We start from the raw sequence: 16574 nt of genomic DNA, 5'->3' as shown, positions 1-16574 counted from the left end.
ACATCCCTGCCACGGGCAGGGACACCCTACCCTAGATCAGGCTGCCCACAGCCTCATCCAGCCTGGTCTTAAACATCTCCAGAGATGGGGCCTCAACCACCTCCCTGGGCAACCCATTCCAGCCTCTCACCACTTTCATGATGAAGATCTTCTCCTCACCTCCAGCCTGAATCTACTCAGCTCCAGCTTTGCTCCATTCTCCTTAGTCCTGTTACTCCCTGAGAGCCTAAAAAATCCCTCCACAGCTTTTTTGTAGGCCCAAGCCTCTCTCAGTCTGGGGACAAAGCCCTGTACTCAGTCTTGCCTCATGTTGGAAACACATGTGAAAGTTGTACGAGAAGGAATACTGCAGAATAAAAATGATTCAGGCAGACTCTCACATGTGGTTATGAAAAGCAAAACGAACAAAGCCCTCTCAGTCATATGTTTGTACTTGTAACAAAGTGAAAACCATTTCCTAATGCCATGCTTCTTGAGCGGGAGAGATGGTGCTTGCTGTGTCCTGTACTACCATCAATAGCATGCTTCATTTCAGCACAGAAACCATAAATCTCAGTGTGTGTCCATTCCTACAGCAGTCTGAAATCCTCTTGCCACTCTGAGAGAAAAGAACAGCTTGGCTTGGGACGTCTTGGATTCTGTACGGAGCTAGGAAGGATGATTGCTGATTGCCACATTATGTTTTGCAGCTATTGTCCAAGGAGACACACTGGAAGAAATCTACAACCAAGTGAAACAGATCATAGAGGAACAGTCTGGGCCTTACATCTGGGTTCCAGCAAAGGAAAAATTATGAAACCAGATTTTTTTTTTTTATTTTTCATTTTCTAACTGACACCACCTACTACATCTGACGACTCTTAAGCCCTTCCAGTGGAGCCTGCCTCTAGTTCTTTTCCAGCGTGGTTCATACCCTTAACCATCACATTCTGCAGTTCCCATAACGCTTCACATTTGATATCTCTCTTAGTTGAAATAATTTGTATTATTGTGTGTTGTTGGTTTGCCATTTTTCAAACATGCCAGTGGAATGGCCTGACCAGCTATTAGTTCGGGGTAGGGGTGGGGAGGGAATTGCTTGGTTAAAATTCCTTAATGTTTAAGGGAAAGTAACTTTCAGAGATGTTTGGGGTTTTTTTTTTCCAACAAAGCTTTATAGACCTTCTTTTAAAGTTTCATAACGATCGAACAAGAAGTTGTATTCGAGGCAATTGTAAATCATTAGGTAACTTTGCACGCTTTTAACTTCAGTAGCATGGTTTGGTCAGGGGCAGTCGATTTCAGGTTTTATCTTCTGAGTTCAATCCTATCCTCGCAAGTATTTTGGGGTTTTCTTTCCAGGCAGTTGAGGGAGGAACGTTTCCAACTTTTAAGTTAACATTGTCACGAGCTCCCATTACTGCTGCTCAAGGGATAGTCACTTTTCATAATTTCATGTGGGCTTGGACTCGATGATCTCCTTGGGTCCCTTCCAGCCCCTCACATCCTGTGATCCTGTGTAATAGGGATATTCTTAGAAACCATTTTTTCCCCTCTTTTCTTTTCTTTTTGCCAATAAAATCGCTAGGGACAAAGATCTGTAACGTTTTTAATCTTCCTCCTGAAACACTATTTATAGTGTCTTACAGAAATCGTTTCTAGGGAATGGTCATCGCACTTTTTGAGCCTAAAATCCTTTTAGGTGCTAGGAAACTTCTGTCTTTTTTTCAGAGGAATGCCAAACTTCCATTGGCAGGAATACAGCAAAGCCAGCTGCAGAGATGGTCGTTAGGGCAATGAGAGAATGATTCGTAGCCTAAAAAAAAAAGAAAAAGAGAAGATGTGTGTGTTCTTAGGGGTCAGATTTTAATGACTATTTTACCCACAATAACTGCCTATTTTGTTATAATAAATATATATATATTAAACTTTCTTTAACTAAACTCTGTAACTATGGGAATTATTTTCTTTACATAGTTGCGCACACGTATAAATATATATATATATAAAAATATATATTTTTTTTTTCTTTTATCACCTTACTCCTAGCTTTTATTTGTTTGTTTTGTTTTGGTTTGGTTTGTTTGGAATAAAAATAATACAGATTAGATTTTACCTTCTTTGTTCGTGAGAAATCAAATGGGCTATGGTGCTGGGCGTGAAGTCCAGGGAATAGTAGTTACTAGACAAAACAAAAAGGGCAATTACATGCAAGTTCTCCTCTTTTCTACAGGATTTCAGGTGTTTGTCTCTCCCCCACCTCCCCGCCTTGTAATCTGCATGTCTGAACCCAGGGGAGAGTTGAAAGTCAACAATACCCTTTCCTTCTCTGCACGCATTCACCTCGGATTGCAGAGGTGCGAGATCTTCCATCTGTGATGCACAGCTTTCTGTGCTGAATGTTATAAATCTGTGGTAGCAAAACGTGGAACTACTGCCAGTAATGAGATCTTTCCAATCCCCCCCTTTATTCGGTGCCTGCCATTGCTTGTTTGAACCCAGTTGTTTGTAAGAGGAATTGTACCAATGGCAGTCGCACGACCAAATCGGCTTTGGTTTGTAAAGAAGTTTGGGCACTCTCCATTCCACTTGTTAGAAAGAGGAGAACAGCTAATAAACTTTGTTGTACAATATGCTTGTCAGTCGTGTTTTTAATCCAAAGGCGTTGTAGCAGTTTGAAACTGGTCGAGGCTGTGAAAGAAAACCATGTGTTAGAGCAGCACTGCTGACCAGACTGGTGCTAGTGAAGTTATTACATGAAAAGCAGGTTGAAACTCAGGCTGTCAATATTGCTGATGGCATGTGGAAGGCTTGTCAGACTTACAGCGAGTGTAAGCTGCTGGAGGGCCCACAGTCATCTTTGTTTTCCTAGGCTGCTTTCTGAGACTCTTGTCTGTGGAAGGTGTATTAGGTTGATGTGACTTCTGACAATGAAGAGTGTGTGTTTTTGAAGGGGCTAAGAGTGGCACCGTGTCCCCTTTTGCAAGTGACTGATGGCCTGAGGTGTATAGTGAGATGTCTTAAGCGTTAAAATAGGAAGGTCCTAAATCTTAGCTGTCATCCTAATAATATCACTATCATATCTGAGTTCTCTGTGTTGATATGTATAATTTTTCCTACCCTTTTTTTTTCCAGCCCATCAGTAGGAGTCCTACCCAGATGAGTAGCTGTGTGAGGAGTTACTCTTTCTGATATTGGAGTGCCTTGGATAACTCGGACAGCTTTTCTCCCAGGCCTTTCTCAAGTACTAGCCAGGTGCCACCAATTACTACACTCCTACTGAAATCCCCCAGTGCCTGCCTTCTGTAGTTGTCCTAGAGTGAAAAACAAGAGTGACATAAAGAAACTCCAAAAGACTCAGATGTCATCTTTGCCTATTTGGTTTTGTTTCAGCTGTTGCCCTTGAGCCCTGGCAGAAAAAATTGATTCTGACAGCCCCGATGCTCTTGGCTGACTTGTTTTGTCTTGTCATTTTTAGGCTTTTGCATTCATTAGTGTTTCTTTGGCTCTCATTTTTCCAGAGTCAGGTGCTGATCTGTCTTTTATTCATGGGTACACATGGCTTTTTGTGTTTTAAAGATATGTCATAACATGTAAACTGCTCCTAAAGCTTCCAGTTTAGCAACCAGAGCAATTAGGAAACCCAAATGGGATCACACCCATGCACTACCACCTTACTTTTGCTGGCCCCATGAAGGCACCATGGGATTTCTTCCCTGCCTGCTAAGCCACCTCTTTGTGACTGCTCTACAGAAGCATGGATCATGAAGTATTTGCTGGTCTCTTGTTTAGTTAGGCTAACAGTTTCCTTTATGGGTGTTTTTGTTGTGCTGAAAGTTAGTTTCAGTAGTCTAATTATCTCCTTAAAGCACAGAGATTCATAGAGTTATGAATAAAATAGGAGAGGGAATTGTATTTGCAGGATGGTTTAGATTTCTTGTTAATTGTGCTCTTGCAGTCTTCAGCAACTGGTGCAGGGACTGTTCATCAGTCTTGTCAGCTTTACATGTACATAAGCCTCGATGCAAGCATCAGAGGGCTTGAGAGGTTAATCTGGCCAGTGGGAAAGGCTTGGAAGAGATCTCAATAATGGACCCTTCCAGAAATTTGGAAGGAATCCAGCGGTGCCAGGTCATTCTTTAGCAGTTTAGACATCAAAGGGACAGCTAATTCCAGATGATGTAGGCAGCCAAGAGTCAGAGTTCAGCCATAAAGTTTAGTTTGAGGGTCTGGGGGGGGTCATTATATCTTTTTTTGTTGTTGTTTTTGTTTTTTTTTCAACTTGTCAAAAAAGGAATTACTTGACTTAGACTCAGCTGCCATCTTATAGGTGCTAGTAAGTGTTAAAGCTAGCAGCCTGGCAGATTGCTGTCAGTTAGCCAAGTACCTAACTCCTGGAGGCATCCAGGCAACATTGCCAGATGCACAGACTGTCTGAAGGGCACCTATGGTTGTGTTGTTTGTGCATGCTCTCAGCAGATAATGCTTAAGACGCCTGTTTGGGCACTTCTGGTGATGCAAAGCCATTCTTGTTCTGGTAGCTGGGTGCTGAGCTGAGCAATGGCAGTCAGCAGAGCAAAGCAGCACTGAATGGCTTTTCTCTAAACAAACTGTCACAGGCAGCTGCAGTTCATTGACTAATGAGAAATGAAGAGAAGGGCAGCACAAGCAAGTGCCTCTCTGTGAAAGCTGCTCTAGAAGGCATGGCAGCTCTCAGTTTTCACTCTTTGTGGGAGAGAAAAGCCCTTCCTGAGCCTTCTCTAAAACCTTTAAACAAGTAAAATGAAACTACTTCTTTCACAACACTTGGTATTTAGTAGAGGTGCACTCAGCCTGCGTTGTACTACTTGCACAGCGTTCAGATTTCACAGTTGTAAAAGTCTGTTTCTTGTTCTGGCTTTATGAGATCCATGATAGTGCTGAGAATGTGGGCAAAAAAAACCCCAAAGTGACCATCAGCTTTGTCATGTAAAGTACCTAGCTTGAAAATCTACTTTTCCTTCCTCAGCCCCAACGCATAGGAAATAGACAGAGCTCATACTTCAGATGAGGATTTCCCTGCGCTGCCCTGCCTTTACCCCTTGCAGTCTGTGTGCAGCTGTTTGTTTAAGGCTTTAGGTGGTGCTGCAGCAGTGACCACCTCACTGGTGCCTCAGATATTTTGCAATTTTCTAGTCTGAGGTTTTTTTTTCCTGCAAGTAGAGAGGCAGTGTGAAGAGAGGTAGGCTGTTTTTACCTCGTGGTCATTAGGAGGTGGCCTGTGCCAAGGTAAGCAAGCTGAAGCGTTGAACAAAGTGCACCTGCAATTGAAGGCTGCTGATCTTCACCAGAGAGCAAGCTGAGGAGAGCACATTTGGAGAAGACTTGATCTCTGGGGATTCTGAAGGCCAGAAGAGCACAAATCCCAGCATTTTCACTATGAAGAACTCCAAGAACTTCTTCTGTCTTCTCCTCTTTCCTGTCGGTAAGTGCTCTCCAGAAACTTTTGCTATGGTATGGTGTCAGTGAGGTTGACTTCGTTGTGAGGTGAGAGAACAGAGAGAACCAAAGACTATTTCAGAACCAATCTCATGTGGCAAGGAAAAGCAACAGAAAAAAACTGAAAAAGGTAGAGAAGGAGCAGAAAGAAAAAGCTGTGCTGAGCACCTTGTACGTCTTGATTCATTGGTGTCAGATGCCTTTCCTCAGCACTGAATCTACTTTTGGTGCAGTGGTGTCTTGTTCCTCACAAATATAAACAGTTCTCTGATCCTTACTTGAGCAAAAGAGAAATAATTGCCTGATTCCATTTATCATGCTCCATGCCACATACTGCTTTTCTCTTGTCCCTGCCTTAGGGCAAATGCTTTTAATTTCACCAGAGGTGCAGATGCTGTTGCTGAAGCACTGCACAGTTCTCCAAAAAGAGATTAGCCTGCTTTATTTTTGTTTTTCTTCCATCATTCCTATTGAAAACCCTTAACCAAGTGCTAACATTCGGTGTTTGTTACCCAATGTAGTGCAGTTACTTCCAGCAAAAGAGTTAATTGGGTGTGTGCTAGCAGTGAAGGTGCCTGTGTGTTGGGGACCTGATTTCAGGTGGAAGTTGCCAGTTGGGAACAAGAAAATAGTAAATCAACTCGGGTTCAGAGACTGACCTGCTGCTTAAGGTGTACTTGGTTGGCATCAAGAAGTGAAGCTAACTACAGACCTTGTCTATGCTCAAGCCCACTTCAGATGGGTTACTTGTAAGGAGGGAAAGGGGAAATTGCCCAAAGTCTGGCTTTCCTTCTTTCCTCTTCCTGTAAGGCAGTTCAGTTTGGGAAGGTACAAATTAATTGCTTCTTCTAGAGGAGTGAGGAAAAACCTCAGGAGATTCATGCTGTGTCACTATTTTTTTGCCAAAATAAGCTTTGTTTCAGGTGTATATGGCTCATGATTTCTTCATACAGTTCATGCTCTTTATCCTGTGCCTTTACATTGACAGTCAGTATGCTGAGGCTGAAGAGTGGCACTTCACCATGCATACTGAGATGCTGAGACTCCAGTTTATTTTCCACTTGCTTGAGTTTATAGGAACTAAACCCCAAGCCCCTTTATCAGTTAAAACCTAAGATTCTTCCACTTGCCCCAATAAATCAATGGTGAAAATCTCACTGAAGTAAATGTTAGGCTTCTGTGAAGTGCCTTATTACCATCACCCTGTTGTGCTCCTCTTCTAACCATCCTGATTCTCAGGATTCCTGCATCTCAGGTATGGGCAGTTGTTTTTCCCTCTGCTAGCACATGCTGCCATCAAAACTTCCTGTGAGCTTTCCAAGTCTGACTTCATGTTTGTTGACAGCAGCGGAGTTGGCTCTGAGTTGCAGTGGAACAACAAGCCAGAGCCTCTGATTCATTATTGGGCACAAAACAAGCAGTGTGGTATCACCAATCCTGTTTAGTCTGCAGTCACTGAGTCAGAAAATGTGTGTGGCTACTCTTGAGCTCTAGTGGAGTCATCTGCACTTGTAAAGTTAGATGTGGTACCTCCACTGCATGAGAGTGGTGGGAAAATGAGGAGACAGAGCTTTTAGAAAACCACAGGACAAAAAACATGGAGGAGTCTAGCAACTCAGACATTTAAACTGTAGCAAAGCCACGGAGTGTGGTGCCTTCTGCTTACAAAAATGATCTGTGCTGGCTTATCAGCACAAACCATGCTTGCCTCTGCGTTTTATGTACAGCTGCACCTTGTGCTCGTGATGCTGTAGCCTTACCAAGGCAACCTCCTCGTTGTTGTAGCTTTGGTGCTTAGAAGCATTTGGGCCTGCTGAAAGACACTTTTCTTCACTGCTGAATGGAATCTCCTCGGCTAAACTTGAGGCTTTTCATTCATGGCCTCACCCTCCTCTTTCCTGACTGGAAATGGCCTCTTATGAAAGAGTGTTTTGAAGGGACAGGTTTGCTCTTCTAGTTTTCATAAGCCTTTTGGCAAGGGTCTTGAGCACCTAAGATTGGGTTTTTTTTTTCCTTCAGATCAAAAAGAGCTGAGGCAGGACTCCAGGTACTAACTGTGAATGCCTGAGACAGAGTTGGCTTTGTACAGTCTCTTCGGGTTTGAAGTGTATCATTTTAAGTAAGCAGAGAATGGTTTGGGTTGGAGGTAACATTAAAGAGGAGACCTTCTTGTGGCCTTCCAGTATCTGAAGGGGGCCTACACAAAAAAGCTGGGGAGGGTCTTTTTAGGCTATCAGGGAGTGACAGGACTGGGGGGAATGGAGCAAAGCTGGAGCTGGATAGATTCAGACTGGAGGTGAGGAGGAAGTTCTTCATCATGAGAGTGGTGAGAGCCTGCAATGGGCTGCCCAGGGAGGTGGTTGAGGCCCCATCTCTGGAGGTGTTTCAGGCCAGGCTGGCTGAGGCTGTGGCCAGCCTGATCTAGGGTAGGTTGTCCCTGCCAATGGCAAGGGTGTGGGAACTAGATGATCCTTGTGGTCTCTTCCAACCCTGACTGATTTTGTGATCCTGTAAAGATTACCTAGTTTCAGTCCCCCTGCCCGTGGGCAGGGACACCTTCCTCTAGACCTGGTTGTTAAGGCCTCATTCAATCTGGCCTTGAATGTTTCCAGAGAGGCTGCATCTTCAGCTTCTCAGGGCACCCTGTTCTAGTGTCTCACCACCCTTATCCTGAAGAATTTCTTCCGGAAATCTAATCTAAATCTACCCTCTTCCAGTTCAAAACCATTACCCTTCATCCTGTCTCCTTCCCAGCTCTTTTGTATCCCCCCTGTAACAACTAGAAGGTCACTATAAGCTCTTCCTGGAACCTCCTCCAGGTTGAGCAGCCCCAGCTGTCTCAGCCTGTCCTCACAGGGGCAGAGCTCCAGCCCCGCCGATGATCTTCATGGCCCTCCTCTGGACCCACTCAAGCAGATCTGTGTCCCAGAGCTGGGCTCAGTATAGAATCATAGAATCATAGTAGTAGTTCAGATGGGATCTCATGAGAGCAGAGTAAAGGGGTGGAATTGAATCTCTCAACCTGCTGGCCACTCTTCATTTGATGCAGGTCAGGATGAGATGGACATTTGGGGGCTCTGTGTGTATATTGCTGCCTTTAGATTGATTTTTTTTTAATCCACCAATACCCCCAGGTCCTCCTCTGCAGGACTGTCTGCTGTCAATCTGCTAGACACCTAGACTGCATTTCTGCTTGGGATTCCCCTGGCCCAAGTGCAGAACCTTGCACTTGGCCTTGTTGAACTTACCGAGGTTTGCATGCATCCTGTTTCCAGTCCAGAAATCTTGGGCATTCATCTTAATCTGAATGACAGTAGGAGGCATCTGTAAAGACTCGCTGTCAGGAGAGCCTTGATTCCTTTGTGGTTTGGGGAGAGGAATGGAATTGCAGGTTGAGTCTTTGGGAACCTTTAAACAGGGAAGTCTGTTACAAAGGCACTGATGTGTTTTGTAATACTTTCTCTTGGTGTTTGCAGCTCTCAGCCTGGAACGTGTCCGATGGTGCACTGTCTCTGACCAAGAGTTTTTTAAGTGTAGTGACATGAGTAAAGCCTTTGGTGGGGCTGGCATCCTTCCCTCTCTGGAGTGCACAAAGGGAGGATCAGCTGCTAACTGCACCCAGATGATCAAGGTGAGTTGTGAGTGACAGCAGTGTCATAGATTTAATTTACCCCTGTGCCTAACTATAATCCAGTAGCAGTGTCCACGCTCTGCAGTGAGTGTCTGATGGTCCTGGCAACTGTCCATATGCTTCCTGGCACATTCAGGTCAAAACCTAAAGCATGTATGTTTTTGATAGAAGACATAAAGGTACAGATATGAACCTGAGCACCAGAATGACCTTGTGTCATCTGTTTTGGCTGGTCACATATGGTCTGTCATTAGGAATGTAGCAGAAGTCTCAAATATGTCCTTCCACATGCTAATCTTTGATTTGGGCATCGTGTCAGATTTATTTAGCAGATATTTCAGAAGGGATGGAGCTGTAAGATGCAGACAGTAGTTAAAACTGTGCTGCTGAGCCTCTAAGTAGATTGTATTTTAATAAACTCGGGATCTAACTCCCAATTCAGTGTCCCATAGTGGAAATTACTGTATACAGAGATGAGATGAGCATAAAGCTGAATCACATCTTCCAATACCAGAGCACAAAAGCAGGACAAAGCAGCAAGCAGGGAGAGCAAAGGGCGTGCAGAGCCAGCTCTGTTGATCCAGCTGCCCAGCGTGTGCCCAGTCTCCAAAAGGAGCATGGCTCTGGGGCAGGCTTTAACCACTGTAAACATGTGGCTTTGCAAAATTACCTCTGGAAAATTTCCCCTTCTCTCAGGGGGTAGGTGGTGGGAGACAACAAATGGGAGGAAGTGTGGAGGCAGGTAATGATTGTTGTCTTCGCTGGCAGAGGGTGTGGAGGAAGGGGAGGATGGCTGGCTCTGTTCATAAATACTACTTTTTTGTATCCTTGGTAGACATGCCCAAAAATCAGGGTTTTGTGGAGAAGACACAGCCTGTCAAGGACAGGAAAATGAGGTCTGGCAGAGAAGTTGAAGGGAGGCGAGGAAGGCAATTGCGTGGCCAGAAAAAAGGAACATGTTTCAGAAATTGGGATCTTGTAATTTTTTGTCAACAGAATCTGAAGAGTTGTCTGCTAAAACTGCTGCATTGCCTCTTGATAAACACTGCTCTTGAGCAAGGGCGTCAGAGCTTTGCTGAAGAATGTTAGGAGCAGATACCAATGCATACCTCAGGATCTTACCTCAGGACTAGACAAGAAACACTTCCTAGTGTCAGTTCTTCCTAAAACTGCTTGGCTGGTGGCTGCACTCCATAGAGGGACCTGTGAGACTCTGCAGAGCAGGTTATTAAAAGGGCTGGTGAGTGTTTCTGAAACAGACTGCACACAGAACTGCATTTGGAAGCTCTGCAAGCAGCAGGCACTTATCTAGAGCCTGGCATTCCTATAAAACTTGATTAGCTGGACTTGGAGACTTGCAGGCAGGTAGCATCAGTGAGCAGCTTTCTGAGTGAGTGAAGCTTCACTATAAGACAAGGCTTTGTGTTTCAGAACTCGTTTTTCTTGCACTAATAATCTACTAGATGGTTAAGCTGACCTGGTTTGTGCAGGTCTGTGTGGAACCCCTGAGCCCACATCTGCACTGAACTCTGCCCTTTGAAGCCAAAAAGGGAGTGGGATGCAATGTCTGAGGAAGCAGAGATCTGCTGGTTTATAACACTATGTGACTTGGACTTAGTCCTGTGAATGTGTTAGCAGATGGATAAAGGCAAAACCCTTTTTCTCTGAAAGTATTTAAAAATTGAGAAATGCTTAAATATTAAACTAGGGAACCTGGCAACATTTAATGTGACCCCTGGCTCATTTAATGTGAGCTGTTCTTCAGAAGGCCTTTAAGCACCTCTGTAGGTAATTCTCAAGTGCTGTGACACACAGGAATTACATCCTCCTGAAAATAATTAACAAAGTATTACCATCTGCACTTAGACTTCCAAAAAAAATCAAACATGGAAAAATCCTGGGCTCTTCTAAATGTTCTGGCAAACCTTTGCTGGGAAAAAGGGAAAAAAACAAACTCAGTTTGTTGCTGGTTTGTCCCCTCAGCACTGACTGTGTGCATTTAAAGGGGAGGTCTATGGCCTGTCAGCTGCTTCATGTTAAATACCACACCAAGCTGTGTGGTGCACTGGACTTGCTTGAGGGCAGGGATGCTATCCAAAGGGAACTTGACAGGCATGTGAAGTGGGCCAGTGCCAACTGCATGAGGTTCAACAGCTCAAAGTGCAGTGTCCTGCATCTGGGTCAGACCAACCCCAGGCACAAATCCAGGATGGGTGCAGAATGGTTTGAGAGTAGCTCTGAAGAAAGATACGTGGGAGTGCTGGTTGCTGAGCAGCTCCCCATGAGCCAGCAGTGCCAGAAGGCAGCTGTGTGCTGGGCTGCATCAAAGGGAGTGTGGACAGCAGGGCAAGAGAGGGGATTCTGCCACTTGACTCTGCTCTGCATCCAGTTCTGATGTCCCCAGTATAAGAAGGACACAGAGCCAATGGAGAGAGTACAGAAGAGGACCACAGATTTGATCCAAGGATTGGAATACCTCTGCTACAAGGATAGGCTGAGGTATTGGGGCTGCTCAGCCTAGAGAAGAGAATATTTTGGAGGGACCTTAGAGCTGCCTTCCAGTACCTGAAGGGATCCTATAGGAAGGCTGGAGAGGAACTTCTCATAAAGGTTTCTGGAGACAGGACAAAGGGGAATGGTTTGAGGCTGAGAGAGGGCAGGGTTAGACTGGGTCTTAGAAAGAAGCCCTTCAGTACAAGGGTGGTGAGACTCTGGAATAGGCTGCCCAGGGAGGTTGTGGATGCCTCTTCCCTGAGAGTGTTTAAAGATAGGTTGGATGAGGCTTTGAGCAGCCAAGTCTGATTGAAAGATGTCCCTACCCATGGTAGGGAGGTTGGAGTAGATGGTCTCTAAGGTCCCTTCCAACCTAAGCCATTTTATGAGTTTTTCAGTCTTTTTGTGTGGTTCTATACACTGTTATGTATACACAAGCTATTGACAGGAGGTGGTTCTGCTAAACAGAGCTCAAAAGCTCAGCTTTCAAATCACAAAGTGCTATCTGATGTCCACATAATACAGTCCTTGTCCTCCATGTCCAGCCCTTCCCATTTTATCTGCTCTGCTTCCTGTCCACCACCGGTTCTAGAGACTCATCTTGTTTTCCCTGAGAGGAAGGTCCTTTTAACTCCAGCCTCCTCCTCCTCCTCCTCCTCCTTCTCCTGTCTCTCACTGTGAGGTGTCCCTTCTGACCACCCAGCTGTACTTGGTTTCTAAACTGTCATCCTGTGCTCTGGCTCTCACCACTGGAACGTCAGATCTGGCTATTCCAGAAAGGTTGTGCATGTTCTTTAAGATGCAAATATCTCACCACCCTGATTCCTCTCCAGGCTCTCTTGAAGCTTTGTTTAGCTCCCAGTCAAGAGGGCATCTTTTGTTTTGGCTAATTATTGGATGTATTTTTTCTCTCTTGAGCCAAATAAGTAAAATATTTCAAAGTCCAGGGCAACCTCCAACCTGATGTAGGTATCAGCATCAGTGTATCACCTCTGGTCTCAAGTGATGCTTTACAGAATTCTCAAGCTTTCAATGTGGCTCAGCTTGTGGGAAATGGCTGTGGAACGCTAGGCAGTGTAACCCAACCAGTGCTCAGCAAACTGCTGTGGGATGAGTGAACTCAATTATTTGCTCCAGAGGTTAAGCAAACTTGGTTAGACTCTTGGAATAGGCTTAGCAATGAAAACTGTCAAGCTGCTGAATGTTTTCTCAGCAGAGTCTTGTTGCTGCGTGAGATGCCATTTCCTGCCTTCCACTAGGTTCAGTACTCAGTGAGAGCCAGGTTCAGCTGGTCAGGGTGCAGAGAGCAGTTTGCCAGTCCTTGCTGCTATGGGAAGTACAATCCTGTGCTATTCAGGGCAATCTTGCACCTGTAGCAGGATTCCAGCCAGCTTGGTGTCATGTCAGTCCAAAAGATACTGTGTCGTTGGACACCTTCCCAGCAGTGAATGCCCCATGTATGTATCTCTCCACCTTGGACAGTCTTTTTAGGTGTTTTCCTTCTTTGAAATGCTCTGGTATCTGCTGCCCCTCTCCTCAAATGTGTGGCTGTTTGTCTGCCAAGGTTGCTGTTGAGTCCACTGAGGCATTCAGATTTTGCAGGACCAGAAGACCTCACTTCAAACTACTTGTGTACCACCTCAAAACTCTGTTTACTGATTTCAGTGTTCAAGCTTTGGGGCAGTAGCTGTAGAGATGAACAAAAGTCAGATGGGTGGGCCTTAAATTCATGGCAGAGTTGCAGGATCTTTTTCTGAGATGTCTTTGGACTATGAAAAGATGCCTTTGGACTGTGAATGCTAATGAAGCCATCCTAGTCCAGGGCTGTCGCCTGCATTATTTCTGAAGGAAGGAGGGTTTGAAGTTCCCAAGTCCCACTTGGTAATTGTTCTTCAGAAATTTGAGTGCCCTTAGAAGAACTTTTTGGAGAAACACACCTGAAGGGGCCTCTTCTCTTAAAATCCTGGGTGCTCTGCCTCTGGCTGCTCACAGATGCTGATAATGAAGCTTCCAAATGTATTGTGTCTTTGTGCCTGCACAGGATGATTTGGCAGATGCAGTGACGCTGGATGGACGTTTGATTTACCAGGCAGGAAAGCAGCATGGTCTGAAGCCTGTGGTTGCAGAAGTATATGATCAAGGTATGTTCAAATTTAAATAACTTTTAGATCACTTAATACAAGGGGTTTTCTTATGCATTTTTGCTATTGCCATTTTAGTTTGGGTTCCCTTTCTTGAAGACCCTAAATGCTAGATAATGGTGAAGCTGGTGAGAGGCCTGAAACACAGCCCTATGAGGAGAGGCTGAGTGAGCTGGGGTTGTTTAGCCTGGGGAAGAGGATGCTCAGGGGTGACCTTATTGCTGTCTACAACTACCTGAAGGGAGGCTGTAGCCAGGTGGGGGTCATTCTCTTCTCCCAGGCAAGCAGCAAGAGGTCAAGGGGACACAGTCTCAAGTTGTTTCATAGGAAGTCTAGGCTGGATGTTAGGAGGAAGTTGTTGGCAGAGAGAGTGACTGGCATTGGAATGGGTTGCCCAGGGAGGTGGTGGAGTCGCCGGCCCTGGAGGTGTTGAAGCAAAGCCTGGCTGAGGCACTTAGTGCCATGGTCTAGTTGACTGGCTAGGGCTGGGTGCTAGGTTGGGCTGGATGATCTTGGAGGTCTCTTCCAACCTGGTTGATTCTATGGTCAGGTTCCCTCTTGAATGTTGTGCCCATGGCAGGGAGGTTGGAACTAGATGATCCTTGGGGTCCCTTTCCAACTCTGACAAGTCTGTGATTCTGTGTTTCTGTCCGTAACAGAATGTTGTTGCGTTTTGTTGTGTTTGGCTTTGTTGGGTTTTTTTATTGTCTCACTGCTTCTGTGTTCTATGCTTTGCAGGTAAATTAATAAATGGCAAAGCATAAGTTGTTATTAGGCTTTTGTCTTAACCCATAAATAAGAATATTTAGCCTTTTGTTTGAATGGTGTATAGGATTACCTACTGGAAGGAAGGAAGTGGTGTTCTGCTTCTTATCTGGGTGTCCTTAAGCTTTGAGTTTCTTTTAGGACAGAGACAGTAATTCAGTCATCCTGACTCAAGATCAACATGTTTGTTTAGTTCAGGGCTGGAACTCTGAGAGATTCCAGGGGTGGAATAGCTATGGAAGCAGCCTGCAGGCAGTGATGTCCTGCCACTCTGTTGTGAGATGGAGTTGGGTTTAGTTTGCTGTTAGGTCTTAATGTGATCTGGACAAGGCATCCTTGGGAGTGTCTGTTAGGCTCAGACCACAAGGACTTGGATCACCTACAGCAGCACACAGCCCACAACAACTACAGACACAGTAGTGACCCTAGTAGTGACCCTGAACTTCAGTTTCTCAAAACCACATGGACTTAATGCTCCAGAGGCTGGATATCTTCATTTATCAGATTCTGAACTCAAATCAGAGAAAAGTGGATGAAATTTTGTGATTTCTGATCTGAACAGAGTCACTTTGAATGACATTATGGCCGTTTCTGACCATAAAGTCTCACCTATCAGTTGTATTGAACTGCAGAAGAGAAAATCAGCTGTGCTGCTCCAGTGACATCCACTTGCTATGCTGTGTCAAAATTAAGATAAATTAGTAGGCAACTGGGGAATAATTTTTGTGAGAATCACAGAAAATTCCTTCTGGTAAGGTGACTTTGGGTGTTTTTTATCCCATGACCTTCAAAGTCAGAGCAGATCACTGGTGGCATTTAACTAAGGCATTTCACACTGAAAAGATACTGGAGGCTATTCACTTGCCATCAGGTTCTCACCAAGGATGTGAACAATGTGACTTGCTGGTGGGTAGATGAGCCACAAGATGCCACAAACCAGCATGTCTCACTGAACTGCTGCTGTGAGCCTCCTTGCTTCTCTTTCTTCCTATGCTGCAGAGATTGGAACTGCCTATTATGCCGTGGCTGTGGTAAGGACAGTCTCCAACATCACCATCAACAGCTTGAAGGGTGTCACTTCATGTCACACAGGCATCAACAGAACTGCAGGCTGGGATGTGCCAGTGGGTTATCTGATTGACAGTGGGCGTCTGGCAGCAATGGGATGTGACCTCCCAAGAGGTAAGAAATAAATAAGAAGAGCAGACTGAGAGGGGATCTTATCAAGGTCTATAAATATCTCAGGGGTGGGTGCCAAGATGAAGAGGTCAGGCTCTTCTGAGTGGTGCCCAGCAATAGGACAAGAAACAATAGGTACAAGCTGGAACACAGAAGGTTCCACCTCAACATGAGGAGACTTTTTTTTGTTGTGAGGGTGACAGAACACTGGAGCAAGCTGCTCAGAGAGATTGTGGAGTCTCCTTCTCCAGAGACTTCCCAAAGCCACCTGAATGTGTTCCTGTGCAGCCTATACCGGGTAATCCTGCTCTGGCAGTGGGGTTGGAGATCCCTTCCATCACCTAACATTCTGTGATCCTGTAGAAGAGTTACAGGGCAAAGAGGTGTTGTTCAGCAATGGCTTTCCATGTGGGTTTGGGACCAGGCACGTAGACAGACATGTGTGGTTCCTTCCTTGTAAGACAGAGTAAACATGATGTAGCTCTGATCAAGACTGCAGTGTTGTTTTTGAGATTGGAAACCATCTTTTAAGAACAAAATGATTTATCCTTTCTAAATGCTTTTAGACATGTAGTGTGTGGATGTGTTAAAATGAGATCCTGGCATCTTGTTTATTAAGTGCTAAAAAAGTTCTTCCTTTCACCTTTAGCTGTAAGTGACTATTTCAATGCAAGCTGTGTTCCTGGAGCCAACAGCATCAACTATCCCAAATCCCTCTGTCAGCTCTGCAAAGGAGATTTGACTGGGCAGAAGAAGTGTCAACGCAGTTCCCAAGAGCAATACTACGACTACAGTGGGGCTTTCAGGTAAAAGTTATGGCTCTGTCAACTCCTTTATCACTGTGTTCTATCCATAGCTGTCCTGCCTAAGCCTTGCTGACAGGATATTGAGCCAGAAATCTTCTACTT

The 16574-nt window shown here is 44.9% G+C and overlaps 2 protein-coding genes across 35 annotated transcripts in view; both read left to right on the top strand.

The window, feature by feature from the left end:
- The window catches only part of DLG1 (discs large MAGUK scaffold protein 1), a 196023-nt gene extending 193413 nt beyond the window's left edge, over nucleotides 1-2610 (top strand). For 18 of the 34 annotated variants that reach the window (XM_064152855.1, XM_064152852.1, XM_064152856.1 and 15 more), the window contains one exon: nucleotides 690-1922. In XM_064152855.1, the coding sequence (XP_064008925.1) occupies nucleotides 690-796 (107 nt within the window). In that variant the 3' untranslated portion in view covers nucleotides 797-1922. Of the gene's footprint in view, nucleotides 1-689; nucleotides 1923-2212 lie in introns of those variants that run through there. The other 16 variants (XM_064152849.1, XM_064152850.1, XM_064152853.1 and 13 more) reach the window with 1 other exon arrangement.
- Nucleotides 2611-2860: 250 nt separating this feature from the next.
- The window catches only part of MELTF (melanotransferrin), a 32374-nt gene continuing 18660 nt past the window's right edge, over nucleotides 2861-16574 (top strand). Inside the window, exons 1-5 of the mRNA XM_064152847.1 lie at nucleotides 2861-5443; nucleotides 8934-9088; nucleotides 13623-13722; nucleotides 15487-15669; nucleotides 16316-16472. Coding sequence (XP_064008917.1) covers nucleotides 5398-5443; nucleotides 8934-9088; nucleotides 13623-13722; nucleotides 15487-15669; nucleotides 16316-16472 — 641 coding nt within the window. The 5' untranslated portion in view covers nucleotides 2861-5397. The remainder of the gene's footprint in view (nucleotides 5444-8933; nucleotides 9089-13622; nucleotides 13723-15486; nucleotides 15670-16315; nucleotides 16473-16574) is intronic.

Source organism: Pogoniulus pusillus, chromosome 13, assembly GCF_015220805.1.
Source record: "Pogoniulus pusillus isolate bPogPus1 chromosome 13, bPogPus1.pri, whole genome shotgun sequence".
Classification (NCBI taxonomy): domain Eukaryota; kingdom Metazoa; phylum Chordata; class Aves; order Piciformes; family Lybiidae; genus Pogoniulus; species Pogoniulus pusillus.
Note: the sequence above shows the minus strand (reverse complement) of the source record. Positions and strands in the feature narration are given on the sequence as shown.